Source organism: Cygnus atratus, chromosome 3 (assembly GCF_013377495.2).
Source record: "Cygnus atratus isolate AKBS03 ecotype Queensland, Australia chromosome 3, CAtr_DNAZoo_HiC_assembly, whole genome shotgun sequence".
NCBI classification, from domain to species: domain Eukaryota; kingdom Metazoa; phylum Chordata; class Aves; order Anseriformes; family Anatidae; genus Cygnus; species Cygnus atratus.
Window position 1 is genome coordinate 82,485,172 of NC_066364.1, and position 15,826 is coordinate 82,500,997.

General features: G+C 42.4%; 1 protein-coding gene across 1 annotated transcript; it reads right to left on the reverse strand.

Moving 5' to 3' along the window:
* Positions 1 to 12,905: 12,905 nt before the first annotated feature.
* On the reverse strand, positions 12,906 to 14,803 carry MAP1LC3C (microtubule associated protein 1 light chain 3 gamma). The gene is made up of 4 exons (XM_035562437.2): positions 14,660 to 14,803; positions 14,524 to 14,579; positions 14,300 to 14,406; positions 12,906 to 13,445 (listed from the first exon to the last, which is right to left on the reverse strand). Exons 1-4 carry the CDS (start codon positions 14,715 to 14,717, stop codon positions 13,238 to 13,240), a joined length of 429 nt encoding a protein of 142 aa, XP_035418330.1. The 5' UTR covers positions 14,718 to 14,803; the 3' UTR covers positions 12,906 to 13,237.
* Positions 14,804 to 15,826: the final 1,023 nt, after the last annotated feature.

Below are 15,826 nucleotides of genomic sequence, written 5' to 3' on the forward strand. Positions count from 1 at the left end.
ATTATCATGTTCTTCTGCAAGACAAGGCCCTGTATCATCTCCTCTGATTCTAGCTCTAGTCTGACTTCATACGTAGCTCTTCTGTTACTACTGCAAGTGCTCAACTCCACATTACACAGTCCAAGTGACCTGCCTTTCATTTTTTATCCCTGTACTTTGAGGCATATGCAGGCTTTATCAGTGATAAATTTATGGTTGATTTGGTTTTCTTCTAAATTATTGATTGAAATGCTGCACTGAGAACAGCACAGGCACAGAAACATGGCTATTATAGGACTGAATTAGAAGTACAATTATTTGGTGATGACTTCCCTATTTCCAAGTGTTTTTGGAGATCTGCTTATAGGCTACTCTATTTTTCTAGCTCCTTTAGTCAAAGTGTTGTATGATACCAAGGAAGACAGCTGGCAGATAAAGTGAAAGTCTTAACATGTTAGTACCAATATTTGTTTAATCATAAACTACAATCTTATTGAAAAATCTGGCTAGACAAGTTATATTTTCAGTAAGCACATATTAGCATCAATATTGATCTGTCTTTAAACTCTCAGTTAATCAAGTCCTTGATATGCCCTACAATTATTGATGTCAAGCTGGAAGGTTTGTGTTTGCCTTTGCTAATTTGTTTAGTCTTTCAAAATACTGTCACAGTATTAGCTTTCTGTTAATCCTCTGCATTTTCAAGTGCCTGAAGTGATATCAGCAATGACTCTTTATGGTTCAGCAACGGTAATTGCCATTTGATTCTAGGAAAGTCATAGCGTACCATTATTCTTAATCTTTTCTTCTGTAATAATGGAAATAATACTTGCCTTAATCATAGGATTCGCTTGCAGAAGTAGCTAAGTGATCCAAGGTGTAGGGGCTCTGCTGAACCCATGGGACCATCTGGATCATGGAGCTGGATTTTGTCAGGTTAGTTTCAAGCATTAACACTTTCAGCAGCAGTATGAATTTAAATCACCTCATGGTGTTTAGAATCCACACCCATATGCCTGCATCAGTATAAACTTTGTGAAAGGAAACTTCTGAAAGTAACTGCATGAAAGTAAGGTAGCCTGCACATCTTTTGTGTGTGGCAAGTAGGTGACATGAAAAACTGCTTTGGGTTAACCTGCATGTTTTGAGCCTAGTGATTGTAAAGAGATTTTATACATCATATAAACGCACACATAGGCAAACACACATGGCAGTAAAACTTGATTCACAGTGTCTCCACTTTATAACAAGTAACAGAAGATGAAAATCCACTTAGTAATAGAAAAGCAGAAAAAAATGTTATGATGTATGATGTGGTCATGGTAAGGGGCTGGAACCAAACCAGGTACCAGAGAAAGGGGCGCGAGTGTCTGGGGGAGGGGAGGAACTTGGGAGGCTGAGTTTTTGATGGAAGCTATGAAAACAGTTTAGATATCTTCGGTGCTCTTGAAGTCACTGCCTCTCTATTGTCCTGTAAATTGTTGTCTGGTACATCTCAGTCATTGTTCTGAATGTAGTTGTGTTTCTTTCTAAATACTTCTTAGAATCCAGATAAACAGGGTTCCATGTTTCAGTTGAAGTACAGGGTACGTGGGAAGGGAATTGGAAGCCCCTTGCTAATGTGTAAGTAATCTCTGGCATGTTGGCATTGTGTTTAAAAGTTCTTTCCTCAGTTTGGTATAGAGGGGCTGGACATCACAGTAAGAGTTTAGACCATGGTGTCATTAACTTTTTCTTGGATACTCCCCTCAACATTTCGTCCACTCATACACACATGCAGAAGTATTTGAGTTGCAAACTGGGTTGGGGCACTGTTATAGGTGAAAACTATAGTACAGCTGCACGTGGTTATGCCAGTGAAATGAAGATACAGGAAGAGAAGCAGTGGAGCTAGACCAGCTAAACCCCAGCATCAAAGGCACAGCTTGGTGGGGGTTGATCGATGCCTGTCAGTATTCGAGAAGCTCTTTTGGAAAAAATTTTTCTCTTGTGCTAAGGTATTCTGGTGAACTTAACCTTTTTCCTCACTGTAAGGACCCATATGCCCTCTATAGTTCTTCATCCCTTTATTATGATTACACAAGTGTGTGCGGTTACAGTACACAGTACAGCAGTGTAATTTGAGAACTCTCATTAAAAAAAAAAAACACACCCTGATGCTTAAGAAATAAAGATGTTTTAATGGAAAACATAGAATCAGAGGAAACCAGGACATCCAGAAATCTTCCCACTGCCTTGTAGGATTAATTTAGACTCATCCTCCATTGTGGACATTCCACAACTTCCCGGACAAATATTCCAGTTCTGTACCACCTTTTTCATTAGAAAGCTTTCCTAGCTTTTTTTTCTTGCTGCAATTTAAGACCCAATACCTGTCATAGTAGCCGACATAAACAAGAAAAAAAATGCTTCCCTCTCCTTTAGCAAGAGCCTTCTGTTCATGAGGAATAGCATGTCCCTTTTCCAGCCTTTTCTGCTAAACCACCCCACTTCTTCCATCCTTTGTCATAGGCATTGTCTAAACCTCTGCTTATTGTCATTACTCTCTGAATTCTCTGCTAGTTCATATTATTCTTCAACTGAGTGCCTAGATGAGGCACAGTATTTCAGCTAAAACCCTATCATTGTTGAGTACAGCAGAAGGCTTATTTCACACATCTTGCAGGCTCTACTCCTGTTCAGAAATCCCAATATGGTGTTTGCTTTTTTCACAATAGCTCGATAGTGTTGACTCATGCTTAGCTTGTGATTCAGTCTATCCCATGGACCCTTTTTAGAAGAAATGCCACCAGCCAGTTGTTTTTCATCCTGTATTTGTGCTGCTGATTATTCCTGTCCAAATGAAGTATTTTGTATTCATTTGACCAGGCTAGAATGGGAGCCTTCTTCACCCTTCCTGTAAAATCTTTGCCAACATTTTTTGTGTTTCTTATTGCAAAATCCACAATACACACAGGACTAGCTATTCTTTGGATTTGTCTTTCCTTTTTTTTAGAGGTCACAGGGAATAAGGATGTTAGATGAGCGTCAACTCTATTAGCAAATACTTAGTATGCAGACAATGACATGAGAGAAGAAACTCCTCAATTTGTGTGGAAAACTCCATAAATTCTGATTTGTTTAACCAGAGATTAAGCCCAGATGTGAAGCTAACAAGATTAAGAAGAAAAAGGTAAAAGCTGACATTGATTAAACCTTTGTAAAGTTTCATGACATCAAGCAGATGAATAAAATTTTAGTCAAGAAAAAAGGTTTCCATCTTATATAGATTTCCTCTGTGTTCTCTTCCAATGCAATCATAACTTTTGGTGCAAGGAGTTAGTTATGAAGAAAACATCTCTTTCCAGTATCTTATAAAAATAAGTTTATAAAGTGCTCAGCTCACGCTTAACCAAAATTAAATAAGCAGATCCTCAACAATTTACTTTGGAGCCAAAGCTGGTGCTCAATGCTCCCAAGAGTATGATAGAAATAAGAATATGTGTATAAATAGAAGTATCAAGTGTGATTCTACGCACATTTTTTAATATCACTAATTATTTTACTGGTAGATGTAAGAAGTATTCAGCTGTAGCAGTAACTACGATATAAGATGATAGATTAATTAGATTTAGCATGTTCACTTCAAATCCCCTTGAAGTACCAGGACTTGTTTTAACTTTACTTCTACATGTACTACATTTTTGAATCACTGTTCAGCAAGTCTCTGTTTAAAATTAGTAAATCAGAGAATGGGCCAGATTCCTTAACTGGAAAGACTCTTTTGAGGACTGAGATCTGTCTGAGCCTTGATTGCTGGCCTGCTGTATATGGTTTTTTATTAATCTTATTTATTTCCTCTAATGTCCCAGAACTAGACCAAGAATAACTTTGAAGCACCTATTTTTATTGTTTGCATAATCCAGCATTGCTCAAAAAATCTCAGACAGTTATCGATTAAGGTTGTGTTGCAGACTTCAGTATAACACTAACTTTGATAACTGCATAAGTAAAACAAACAGTACTTGTGGGCCTAGTCAGTAAGACTCAGACAATACAAATATAGAGGAACATCCTGGCCTGTCCAAAGGATTTGATTCTCAAACGTCGCAAAGACAGGTGCTGTCCCAGCTATCTGTACTCCTTCTAATATTAATGACACAAACATTTCACAGATTTCCAGAAGGGTATGACTTGTATCAAAATGAAAAGATACACGCACAGCCTAAAAGACTCAGTTTGCAGCATATCTGTCTCTCTAAACTTCAGCTTGCCTCTAACATCCTCTAAAGAGTTTACAAACAATAACCTACTAAGCTTTGCAGTCCATGCATAGACAAGTTATGTTGCATTCTTCCTGCTCTGTTTACAAACATACTGAAGGTAAGATTGATTTCGGTTTTTCATACTTCAGTGAAATTCTACTGAGATTCACAGATAAATGCACTGATGATCAAATTAATCTGAAAACTTTTATAAATCTAAAAAATTGGCTAATTGCCTGGTTTCTTGTCTTTCCCTAGTTTGCACTTCGCAAAGTACTTTCAGAGAAATGATTCAACCCTTTCCTAATTCTGCAATTTAAACTTTGGTTCTACTTACATAGAAAAGATGGGGTTGAGCATAGTTCATCTATCTGCGTAAGTACAAGGAGACTAAGAGTTGTTAAAGAAGTCTTTGATTTAGCTACCAAATTGTAGACTTTGGTGCATCAAGAAAATAATTGTCAACAAGCAGACAAGTTGCGTGGTTTCTGCTGCAGGTACATTTTTTGCAACTGTGTATCAGCCATTCAGTTTCATTCTCCTCAGTCCCACCTCATGATACCACGCTTTGAAGAATACCTTGAAATGCACTTATGACACTTTCGATAACAAGAGCCTCGCTACATGGCCATATATAACTTTCTTCTCTCTTTCTCCCTTTGTTTTTGAAACCATGTACTTTTGGCTATCCATCTTGCCTTCCTCAACTGAAGCTGTGTTTCAGCATTATATAGTGCATCTACACGTAGGATTTGTATGTTTTGTAGACAAAGTGCTTTGGAAACAGTTGTGGAAGGAGCCTGGCATAGAAGTGCAGCTTATTGCTACAATCTCCTTCCAGAGTTTTTCTTGAATCATCAATGAGGTAATCATCTAATCACTCAATAGATGATTTAACCAGGAAATGCAGGAAGTCAAGACTAACTTTAAAAATAACTTATTCCTCAAAAAGAGAACCCAAGCATACATTCTCAGTTCTTTGTGAGCACTAAACCGGAATGCTAAAGCCACTACTATTTCAAGACATGCTTTATATATCTTGCCTCCAAGTAGAGAAGTCTCTGAAAAAGGCATTGCAACCTCAACCTGCAGGAGCTCTGCTGACTAGTTTACAGCACTTTTGGAGAGAGGTTTTGATGAAGTACATCTTTTGTAACTGCTCACCTTCAGTTTCTCACTTCTTGTTCTGCTTGATGAAAATACGTGTATGGTGTCCGCTTTGCAAATGACTCGGCCAGCTCTGGATCTTATTCATGCAGAATAGTATGAATTATTACAGACTTACTTGCTCCATGTGCTGGCAAACTGTGCTCTCTGCTGCACTTTCATGCTTTGTTTTTTTGTAGCATGACACAAGTACTCCACTGTGGCTTTTTCTGCAGTACGGCAGGTAACAAATTATTTACTAGAAAGCATCCGTAAAACATAGTGTGACCAAAAGTGTGTGGTTCTCAGTTATATGTAACTAAAACACAAAAACTCTTCCACACGCCTCCATAATACCTTACTATGTTGAGAATGACCAGAAAACCCCACCTCATTTTTAAATGAGGAGACATGTAGAATAAAATAACCTGTTTTTGCTTTTCAGCGTTACCCAAGTACCTGTTCCCATATATACCGCATTTTTTTTTGCTGCAGTCACATGTGTAACTGTACAGCCAACTAGGATTTTCTTTCATTCATCTTTTCCCCTCATATAAAAATAGGTTGAGATTTAGATTTTCCCTCCTGACAAATGAGCAGAAATAAAATTAATCAGATGGGGGAAAAATACAGCAGTCTGAATGGGGAAACAAGATACTTGGCAAAAGCATATTTTGAAGAAAAACTTTCCAGCAAATTAAACATAAAAACCTTTCATGTCTGCTACAGAGTTTGACCTTTCCTTCTCGTCTCCACCTCCCATGCTTAAGTGCTTCCTCCCATGTATTGTAACATGGTAGCTCTAGCTCTGCAGCCCTTATGGCTCCAGGCAGTACTTTCAGTGCATGCTCTAGCTTCTACTGGAATCACTTCATTTACTTTATAGGGTTTTGGATCAGGCCGTTCAAAACAGCCTAAACTTTCCACTAGTAAAACCAAAGCCTTTCACACATCTTTGTTGGATAATTTTCAAAAAGAGAAGGTAGACTAGAGGTCTAGTGTGGAAGCTGGGTTCAATCCCCTGGGCTGCACGCCTCCACTGTCACCCTGAGCCCTACCTGCAAGGGACCTACCTTCTTGCTGCAGCACAAGCATTTTCTGTGCTGGGTCCAGGCACTAACCAGGGTACACGGTGTGGCGTGTGTGGCTCAGGCTCTTCAGGCAGAAGGGGCAATCCTAGTGAAGTATCCCCCACTTTAGATAAATGATTTTTCCATTGAGTTATAAAGCATGCTCCTATGTGAGGCAAGTGACACAGTGATCATGCTCAACAGTTGCCTACTGGGCTAGCTGCTTTGGATGACAGAGCCAGAGGATACCTTCTGTTAGGGTCCTGGCGTAGCCCAGAGTGCAAACCCTTCAAAAGCCACCTGTACCAGCAGCAGTTCCCCACACCAGCCTTTCCCTCCCCCCCTCAGTTTCTTGTAACATGCTCCCTCTGCAGCAGCCCCTTCCTGAAGATTGCCACCTCCCAGCAGTCTGCTGCTGGAAGAGCTCATGTGAGGCATCCTCCTTTTGTGGCAAAATCAGCTGGATAAGCTGGGACATGAAGTAAACCTACTGCGGTAACCTACCTTGGGCCTGAAGCTAAAACAGTTCACATAAATGAGCAACACTAAAACACACAGCTGTTCTTCAGCTGATCAAGAATGGATTGGATGTTTTTTCTATCTCAACCAAGTTTGCTGGAAGGTGGGGGAACTACCTAAACGGCAGTAACAGCCTCAGTCAGGCCATTTGAACTCCTGCTCCAGATCTGACAGAGGCTTAGGAGCCTGAGAGAGACCAAGGCATATCAACACAGGCGCCACCCGAGGCTCCAACACAGGCTGAATTACAATAACAGAACAACTGTGAATTCTCATACAAGTTTGTTACATGGCAACGGAGGGCATATTATTTATAGTTTTCAGCAATCTTGGGATCTGTACCCAGGTTCTGCAAACACAGAAGGCCTGGTTCCTTTCCAAAAAAAAGAATGGGAACGAAAGTCAGTGAGCATGAGGATGGCTGGGAAGAGCTGAGGGCTAAACCAAATACAGCTGCCTCCTAGGCAAATGCAGTATTTCTCCTGAGGCCTCTCTCGACAGTTTTGACAGATTGATAACAGAGCCAATATAACTTGGAATAGTGAAATTATCTTCCTAACCCCTTTAGTGATTGGGTTACCCAGATGGTCTAGACACCACAGATGTCTGCACTAAGTCGGTGATCCTCACCTGTAGCACAGCAGCTGTTTTTCTTATTGATGGCTGTTTTATTTTGTTGATGACTAATGCATCAAGAGGCTGGAAAATGAGTTACTCTTCCTCATCCAGTCAGCATTCAAATATGCAGCTCATATCGCTATTTGACTTTTAATTTTTGACCACAGATGCAGCTTTTTAGGGGAGGAAGGTCAGACAGAGACCATACTTGTATCCATCACCTGATATTAAGTTTTTAAGTTCCCAGAGTAAAGGCCAAGTCTCCTTGTGAAGTACTGCCAGCACTAAGAAGAGAATTTCTTTTACACCATGTCTTCCTTTCAGCACCCTCCTGTGTGTTTTTTTCCATTGACAGAGTTCACTTTACTCAGGAAAAGGCTATATCCACCCTCCATCTGAAAGCATGTGTGTTTTTTCTCATAACTTCTCTTTGTGAGCTAATGGCTGTAGTGGTTGCCTGAGTGATGTCACGCTGAGACTCAGCCTTTCCATTCAGTCACAGGCAGACTTGGGAAGAATACAAGGCTGCAGCTGCTCTGGATGGAAGCGCTGATACACATCCTTAGCCCCTCTCCCCAGTCTGTCCCCTCTCCTCACCCACTGTTTGGCTGACCTAAAGATTTCCCTGCAAATCCATCTGGCAGGCTGTAAAGTCTTGGCTCAGTTCTTGAGAACTGGAAATAAGCTCCAGGTCTACCAAGGACCTCGATCAACGGCAGATGAACCTGTGTTTCTGTTTTGTTTCCCTTTTACATCATCTCAAGTACTGTGAAATTGACAGCTTTCCCACCTTTCTGACACATAGCAGGGTTTAGGCTGAAGGCCTGATTAGGATCCAGACCATGCTGTTACACAGAAAGTGAACCCAGGATCATGGAGTATTTGCAAAAATAAACACCGCTGGCCAAGCCCACCCTGCAACAAATCACGAGCAGCCTCATAAAGGTCCTTTACAGTCCCTGCCGGACATGATGTAAGTGTTGAGCGGCCCAAACAGCCCCTCCTGGCCCCCCTCCTGCCTGCTCTGGAAACTGTGCACAGGGCAGGGCACACTCCCTCCCTCCTGAGGGTCTGCCTGCAGGGAAGGGGCAGTGCTGCTTTGCGGACTCTAGCTTTGATACTTGCTATGTGCTCTTCAAAACCCATCTGCACTATGCTGCTACTAAACAGTTACATGCCATAGGAACGTTACAGTCAAAGTGCAAGACACACACCTGCTAGAAAACAAGAGGCAGGGAGTGACACAATTATGACTGTAAGAGGAGAGTCCTAAGGTAGCCACCTTCATTTAAACTGTTCCTCTAAACTAGGGCCAGACTGTTATTTATCATAGAACCTATCTGCCTTCACATGTAAGAACAAGTAGCAGATAGCTAAGAAACTTGTGCTCTTAAAGAGCAACCTAAAAACATCAGTGGAAAGAGTTGTGTACAGCAACCATTAAGAAGTATCTTAGAAAAAAAAAAGAAACTAAGCATATTTCTACAGGTAGAATTTGATTATTTTTGCTAGTCTAAAATATGATAGGGTGATACAAAAGTCTATGAAACGAATGAAATATGTTTATGTACAGGAGAGTCGTCTAGACGTCTTTCTGTAACAACAAATCTTGGGGGGTATATGGAGGCCATTAAAAAAATTGTACATATGTTTTACTGTAATATATGAACTATTTCTCGATCACCTTTCAGAGACCCCGTGGAAGTTTTCCAAAGAAACCTTCCTTCTCTCCCCCTCCACCTCACAGCCCATACATTAAAAACACAGTGTTCTAAAAATAGTTTCCTCTCCCGGTCAGGCCCTTTGGTTTTATCCCTAGTTTCTATAGAGGCTTTCTTAATGGGAATGCAGTAGTACAATTTGATGCTGAAGGTTATGTTCTGTCCTGTTATTTCATTTGACTTTCCCAATTTACTTTCATACATAAGTGAAAAAAAGAATTTGAAGGGGAGGAGACAGATCAAGTCTGTCACTTAGCATGTTTAACAGTTGTGGGTTTTGTAGGTTTTTATTATTATTTTTACTGCAAAGCTAACACTGTCTGGAAACAGTTAGATGGGCTTTTTATTGCTTTTACCTGCTAAATTCACAAGACTTGTCTGCATTACTTAAGAGAGAAGATTAGTATCCCTATTAATTCATTTATTCTACCCCTACAATCTTAAATAATTTTAAAATTCTAACAGTTTGGAAAGGTCCTATTGTTGCTTATTGCACGAAAGCCCTAACTGACATTATCATGTTTGCCTTGCAGCAAGTGACAATTCACACTCCATAAAGCATTGTATGCATTTTAAAGCTGTGTTTGCCGATGGCCGTAGGATGTCAGTGGTGGCAAGGAGAGTACAGACAACTGGATCTCTAGTCTTAACAGGCACAGAAAAGAAAAAAAAGACTTCTACCACTTGGAATTCAAGTACATTTTTCCCCCCCCTTTTCTATTTCTGAACAAAACCCAGAGCTCAGAGATGGTTGTTCTTCCTGAATTGCTGCTGTGGTCTCTTCCCATTGTCCTGATGAGTGTTCAGAGTACATGCAGCTTGCTCAGGTCTTTTGAGAACAAGAAAACTTAATCCTGTTTCCACAGCAGTCACTGTGCAGGCATACATTACACAAATGGCATGTTTTATTAAAATATCATTTTGTGCAGCAAAGATGGCACCAGCAATTTTAGGTGCTTTTGTTTTTCCCTTTTAATGACACTAGCAGCATCTGTGGTTATTAAAACTAGAGCTTTCTAAGTGAAGGTAAGGAAAGCAGACTACGTTTTCCTCCCCCAGGTGTTATTTCTGTGTAATTCCACTCAGCTATGTTGAAGTCACAACTCATCCAGTACTCTATTTTACACAGTCCTCACTTAAAAAAAAAAAAAAAAAAAAAAGCAAGGCAGCAAGGGCAATTTTAGTCTTCATCCCACACCTAAATTCAGTGTCCTTTTAATTATATTGATTTGAAGATGAGACGTAATGCTTGATTTTGCTAGGGTTCAAGGGCTGCGGACCCAACCTAACAAGTGACTTCAGCAGAGCACGTACATACCCAAGAGCTTTGTAGCCAGAGCACCAAACACCTTCCAGGATTTAGCAGGTAGTCTATGGCAGAAACAAAAGTATCCTTATGTTTTCTTTTCTCTGGTGGAGGTTTTGGATATTAAAGAACCATGTCCATATCTTAATTCAGAAATGAATACACTTTAACAAACATTGGTAGCATCTCTATCTTCTCTTTTTAGATTGGTAGTACATAGGAAAACACTATAGAGTTTACTTATCACTGGCTTCCAGTGGTGTCCTTCATTGCAAAAACTATGTATGTCTGTAATCAATGGGTAATAGCTAAAGCAAATATTAGCTCTTCAAACAGCAGCTCATTGGAGGCAGCTGTGGTTATCTCAGTTGCTTATGTCAGTCATCAGAGCAAAGCTCTTCTGTTTGCTTCTTTTTTAGTTGTTCCCTGCAGTTGAAGGGACAATAGGTTTCATCCAGTCACACTAGCAGGATAACTGACTTATTTGGGCATCTAACTCCTAGCTTATTACTTTAAGACTCTTTGAAGACTGTCTTTGATGGTTAATCTTACTTGCTCTGACACCTGGTAGAAGGGCATGTCTATCACTATTACCCAATGATGGAGCTTCACCAGCTCATGAGACTTCTCTCTGGGTTCAACAGGGCAGTTTGAATAGGTTTATAAAGATGTTCTTCACCTGCAACTGACCTTCTTCTGCGGTAACTTTTTGGCTGGATCTGCAATTGAGCCTGTTAGACAGCACACAGTCTAATGTCAATATGAGCTGGAAGGATCAACACTTACACCTCAGCCACTACATTACAAACTAAAGAAAGTTGGCCGTCAGACAGAACTGCTCCAGCCAAGAATCTGTAGTGCTTTTCTCTTCACGCACCAAATATCACACAAGACAGGAAGACAAACAGAGGAGCCAACGAAGCAAAATATTAACTGAGCTCTTGGGCTGTCAAAAAGTGCTAGAACACAGCAAGACTTCCCCTTGCTACCCCCACCCTGGGGTTCCCACAGCTGTCCAACATTGCCCTGCCCTGTGCCTGCCAAACAGGTGTCTTTGCCTCCCTGAGGGCTCATAACAAATGGCTATTTGCATTTGATTTGTGGAATGGAAACTGTTTCCATGAAAAGTGAACTTGATCCAAGCAACAGATTCTGGGATCCCAAAGCCTGCCTGTTTTCATAACCCATGCTCTGACACAGCCTGCCCCTTTCTACCGAGTTGGGCAGGTCAATGATTTCTTTGTGCCTGCACCCTCCCAACCTGCCTTGTTTTATGAGCTGGTAAATAACACCTTCAGTGATGCAGGTACCCATTAACAGGCAATACAGCAGACTTTAGGTTTAGAGACTTGAGCCCAAATCTCCTCAGAACTTTAAATTCAAGAGAACCACTGCAAAAAGCTCATACATACACATTCTTTCCTTATGCATAATTTAAATACTGTCAACACTTCTTCCTTCAGTCTAGCAATTCCTACATTAATCATCCTGCAAATCAGTTCAGTACTGAACAAAACAATTGCATCATAATGTAACAATTTGACCATCCTAAGCTGAGGCTGCCTAAGGTTGATTAACTGCATGCTGCAACAGATTTTTAAATGACTTGGTGTTTTAAGCTCATTATGCATTCTCAGAACATTTACAGCTTCCCTGATACATTCCTCAGATGTGAGGAAGCCAGGAAGGCTAGCTTCAGACGGAGCCTCCTGTCAGGAGGTCCTATAACTTATATTTAGGGAGTTTTAGACATTGTCATACCTCTTCACTGTAAGGTACAACACAGATACCCACCCTTGAGAGAAGACTTACTGAAGCCCTCCTGCAGAAGGGACATGCAGGTGCTTGTAGGGGAAGGATGTGAGCATCTTTCCTAGAGAGGCTGGACTAGACAGATCTTGAACACTCAAGTTACAGTTCAAGTCATATCATTTGCGTTTATGTTATGCTGGCTAGTAGTCAGTATTGCTTATTTGAACAAATTGTTGTCTATCATAGGCATTCACAGCATTTTCTGTAACAGCTGACAGGAGTTTATTCAGGTGCTAAAACTACACTGCACTGAATCCTGTTCTAACACTACTGCAGTCTTGCAGCTCAGGTACCTAGCTTAACAAGTTGTTTATAGGTAAAGTCACTCACGATGGAGCAGACCCAGAACTTTGTTATCTCATTCAGAAGTTAAGGAGTGGCTATGCAAGCAATGCTTCATTTAAGAGACATTAGGCTCAGATTCCCAGAATTGTTCTAGGACCTTCACCAAGATAGTCTTTCCCCAGATTAAAACTAATGTTCAACCCAATACTTAAAAGCTTCTTTATTTTACTCTTAGATTTAGACTTTAAGGACACCTTAAAAAGCAGTTACATCAAAGATTGGTATTGCAAAAAAAAAAAGTGGAAGTGCAGTTCCAAAAAAAACCCATAGTGTCTTCAGGTATAAAAATAGATATCTAAGTTATTATCCAGGAAAAGTGTACCACCATTTCTGCCTTGAGCTGGTCCTGCCAGCTTCTGGGTCATGACTCCCCAGTACAGAGCTCATGAACTCATATTGGAAGGAGCATCTCCGAGCTTCACGTCACAGGCATGACTCACAGCACAACTGTGTCACTGCAGCACGCAGACCCCAGCCTTAGGTTTTCTGAAGACATTCCATAGTTTTCCCTTGAGTGAGTAAGAAGCATCCAAACATCTCCTGGGAAGCATATGTCATGTACACAAAGCCATCTTCATCTTTGTAGTCCCTGTACACTTCTGCCATTGTCAAGGACATACTGGCTAGGCTCTTGTTGTTCACCAGCAGGTAGAAAGCTTGTGTAGCTGTTAGAGCCATCCTGCTTCTAATTGAAGAGGGGAGGGGAAAGGTAATAAGAGGATTAAGCATTAGCAAATTTAAGAAGGCATCAACATTAGTCCATGAAATACACAAAGGAGAACAGTAGCTTATTAGGGAACTATGTAAAAGAAACGTGTAAAGTCATTATGCGGTTTAACGTCTTCATCAGCAGGAAGCTAACCGTGTGCTTGAAAGCCAGGAGGCTTGTGTTCCAAGAAAAGGCTTAAATTTCTAGACCACAAGGGCTACTGAGTCTGAGCTTTGAGTTCTCAGTTGCTGGGGAGAAGTGCTAAGCAGAAACCAAAAGCTCCTGCTGTACAGCTACAGTAAGTGATTACAGAATAGTCAGTTAGTAAGTAAGCCTACCTTCAAAAGAAGAGTTCTCAGAGACATAACATACACATCAGCTGTGCAAGACACAAAAGCATCTCCTACAGGAATGAATAGCCAGGAAGATCTCCTCAATGCACTTCTAGGAGTCTGAAAGCCTTGCTATTTCCCAATGCTTTGGCAGAGAATGCACTAAGTACTTTGGGAGACTTCTCTGCTACAGCGCTTTTGTAAGGAATAACTTAGAAGCATGCTTCTCACAGCTCACACCTAGGAGTTGCTATAAACTTGAGCAAGACACAGCAAGAGCTAGGAGAACAGAGCCGCAGCACCAGCTTCAGCAAGCAGGAGGAAAGCAGAGCCGGAGTTTAGAGCAGTCCTTGCACACTGCCCTTAGCAGGGAAGAGAGGAGGCTTCACAGGTCCAGAAAGCAGGAGGCACCTCCTTTCCCCAAAGCACCCGAGCAAACGCCTCTCCCCGCGGGGGAAGGGGGCCGCGGCCAGAGCCCACCCCGGTCCCACTGCCCACCTGATGATGGTTATGAACTGGGTCATGGTCAGCTCCTCGGGAACAAGAAACTTGGTTTTGTCCAGGAGAGGAAGGTATTTTTCCTTCTGGTATCTCTCAACAATCACCTGTTTTAATCAGAGCCGCTTAGAAGCCATAAAGGCATCCCGTCCCCCACTCCCGAACTTCAAAGAAAAAGGCGCCGGGAGCCTCCCCCGAGCACGGCGACAAAAGCAGAGCCTTACCGGGATTTTCGTCGGGAACTTGGCCCTGATGCCGGCTACTTCTTCCAGCCTGGTGGCTGCGCGGGAGAGAGGACAAGCGTTACCCGTGCGCGCAGCCCGCCGCCCCTGCTGCGCTCCGCGGCCCCGCCGCCCCTACCGAAACTCTTCCTCAGCTTGAAGGGCCGCGCCGCCTGCGCTCCGGGGGCCGCCTGCATCCTGCCTCCGCTGCTGCTGCTGCTCCTCCTGGTGCTACCACTGCCCCCCTAAGCCTCTTATGGGGCCGCGGGTCCGGGCCCGGCCCCGACCCCTGGCGGGCTGCCGGGGGCCCCGCCCCGAGGGGCGGCCTCCGCGCCGAGGCCGGCTGCGGGCAGCCTGCCCGCCGGCCTCGCAGCTCCTGTGCCGCCTGGGGGTCTTTGGGGACCCCCCCAGAGCGGGCAAAGGGTGCAGCCCGTCTGCGTCCAGCCCGCCTGCAGCCCTCTTCCCTTTTCAGACGGCTGGGGCCATGCTAGGTCGGCTATATCCTATTCATGCTATATCCTCAGGCTACCACTCAGGTGTCAAGGCACTGACACTGGCAGAGGTTGCCCAGAGAAGCTGTGGATGCCCCATCCCTGGAAGTGCTCAAGGCCAGGCTGGATGAGGCCCTGGGCAACCTGGTCTGGTGGGAGGTGTCCCTGCCCATGGTGGGGGGTGGAATCAGGTGATCTGTAAGGTCCCTTCCAACCCAAACCATTCTGAGATACCACACTGTTTATTTACTGAACAACCTGGGTGGTGACTTTTAACCCTGTTTCATCTCTAAGGCCTGATTGTGATTTCAGTGGTTTCCAAGCAGACTTCAGGTCCGTCTGTCTGCTGAATATGATGAGACAGATTCCCAGCCCTCAGGGTTGCCTGTTTACTTGCTTTTACTTCAGCTGTCAAAGTGGCTTCACAGCCAGGCATGGCTCAGCAAGGAGTGAGGCTAACTGGAGGCTGGTTGTTGTCCATGTAAGTCATCTCAGTGGATGGCTGGAATTGATCCCTATTACTCAGCTTGCTTTGTTTAAACCTCTAAAATACAGTAGTTTTCATTTTATTCAATCTACCAGACCAAAGATGACTGGAAGCTGCTAGTTTTTGAGTGAAGGTTTATGAGTGATGGACTTGGCTGCTGTCTTCAAGACAAAATCAATATCACTTGTGCTTTTATTGTCAGTCTTGCAATATGTGTAGCAAGGCTATTTTTTTCCCCTAAACTTTTCCAATCAAAGGAGAATGAGCTCTCATTTAAAAATAAAATTAAGTTTGTAACCTCATAGTCTCCATTAAAAGTGCTGTGTAG

Bases quoted from the DNA above. Each gene is read 5' to 3' on its own strand.
- MAP1LC3C (XM_035562437.2), bottom strand. From the start codon at position 14,717: ATGCAGGCGGCCCCCGGAGCGCAGGCGGCGCGGCCCTTCAAGCTGAGG. The intron at 14,580-14,659 runs GTAGGGGCGGCG...TCTCCCGCGCAG, and splicing joins CAAGCTGAGGAAGAGTTTCG to CCACCAGGCTGGAAGAAGTA. The intron at 13,446-14,299 runs GTGGGCAGTGGG...CTCTTCAATTAG, and splicing joins CAGTTCATAACCATCATCAG to AAGCAGGATGGCTCTAACAG.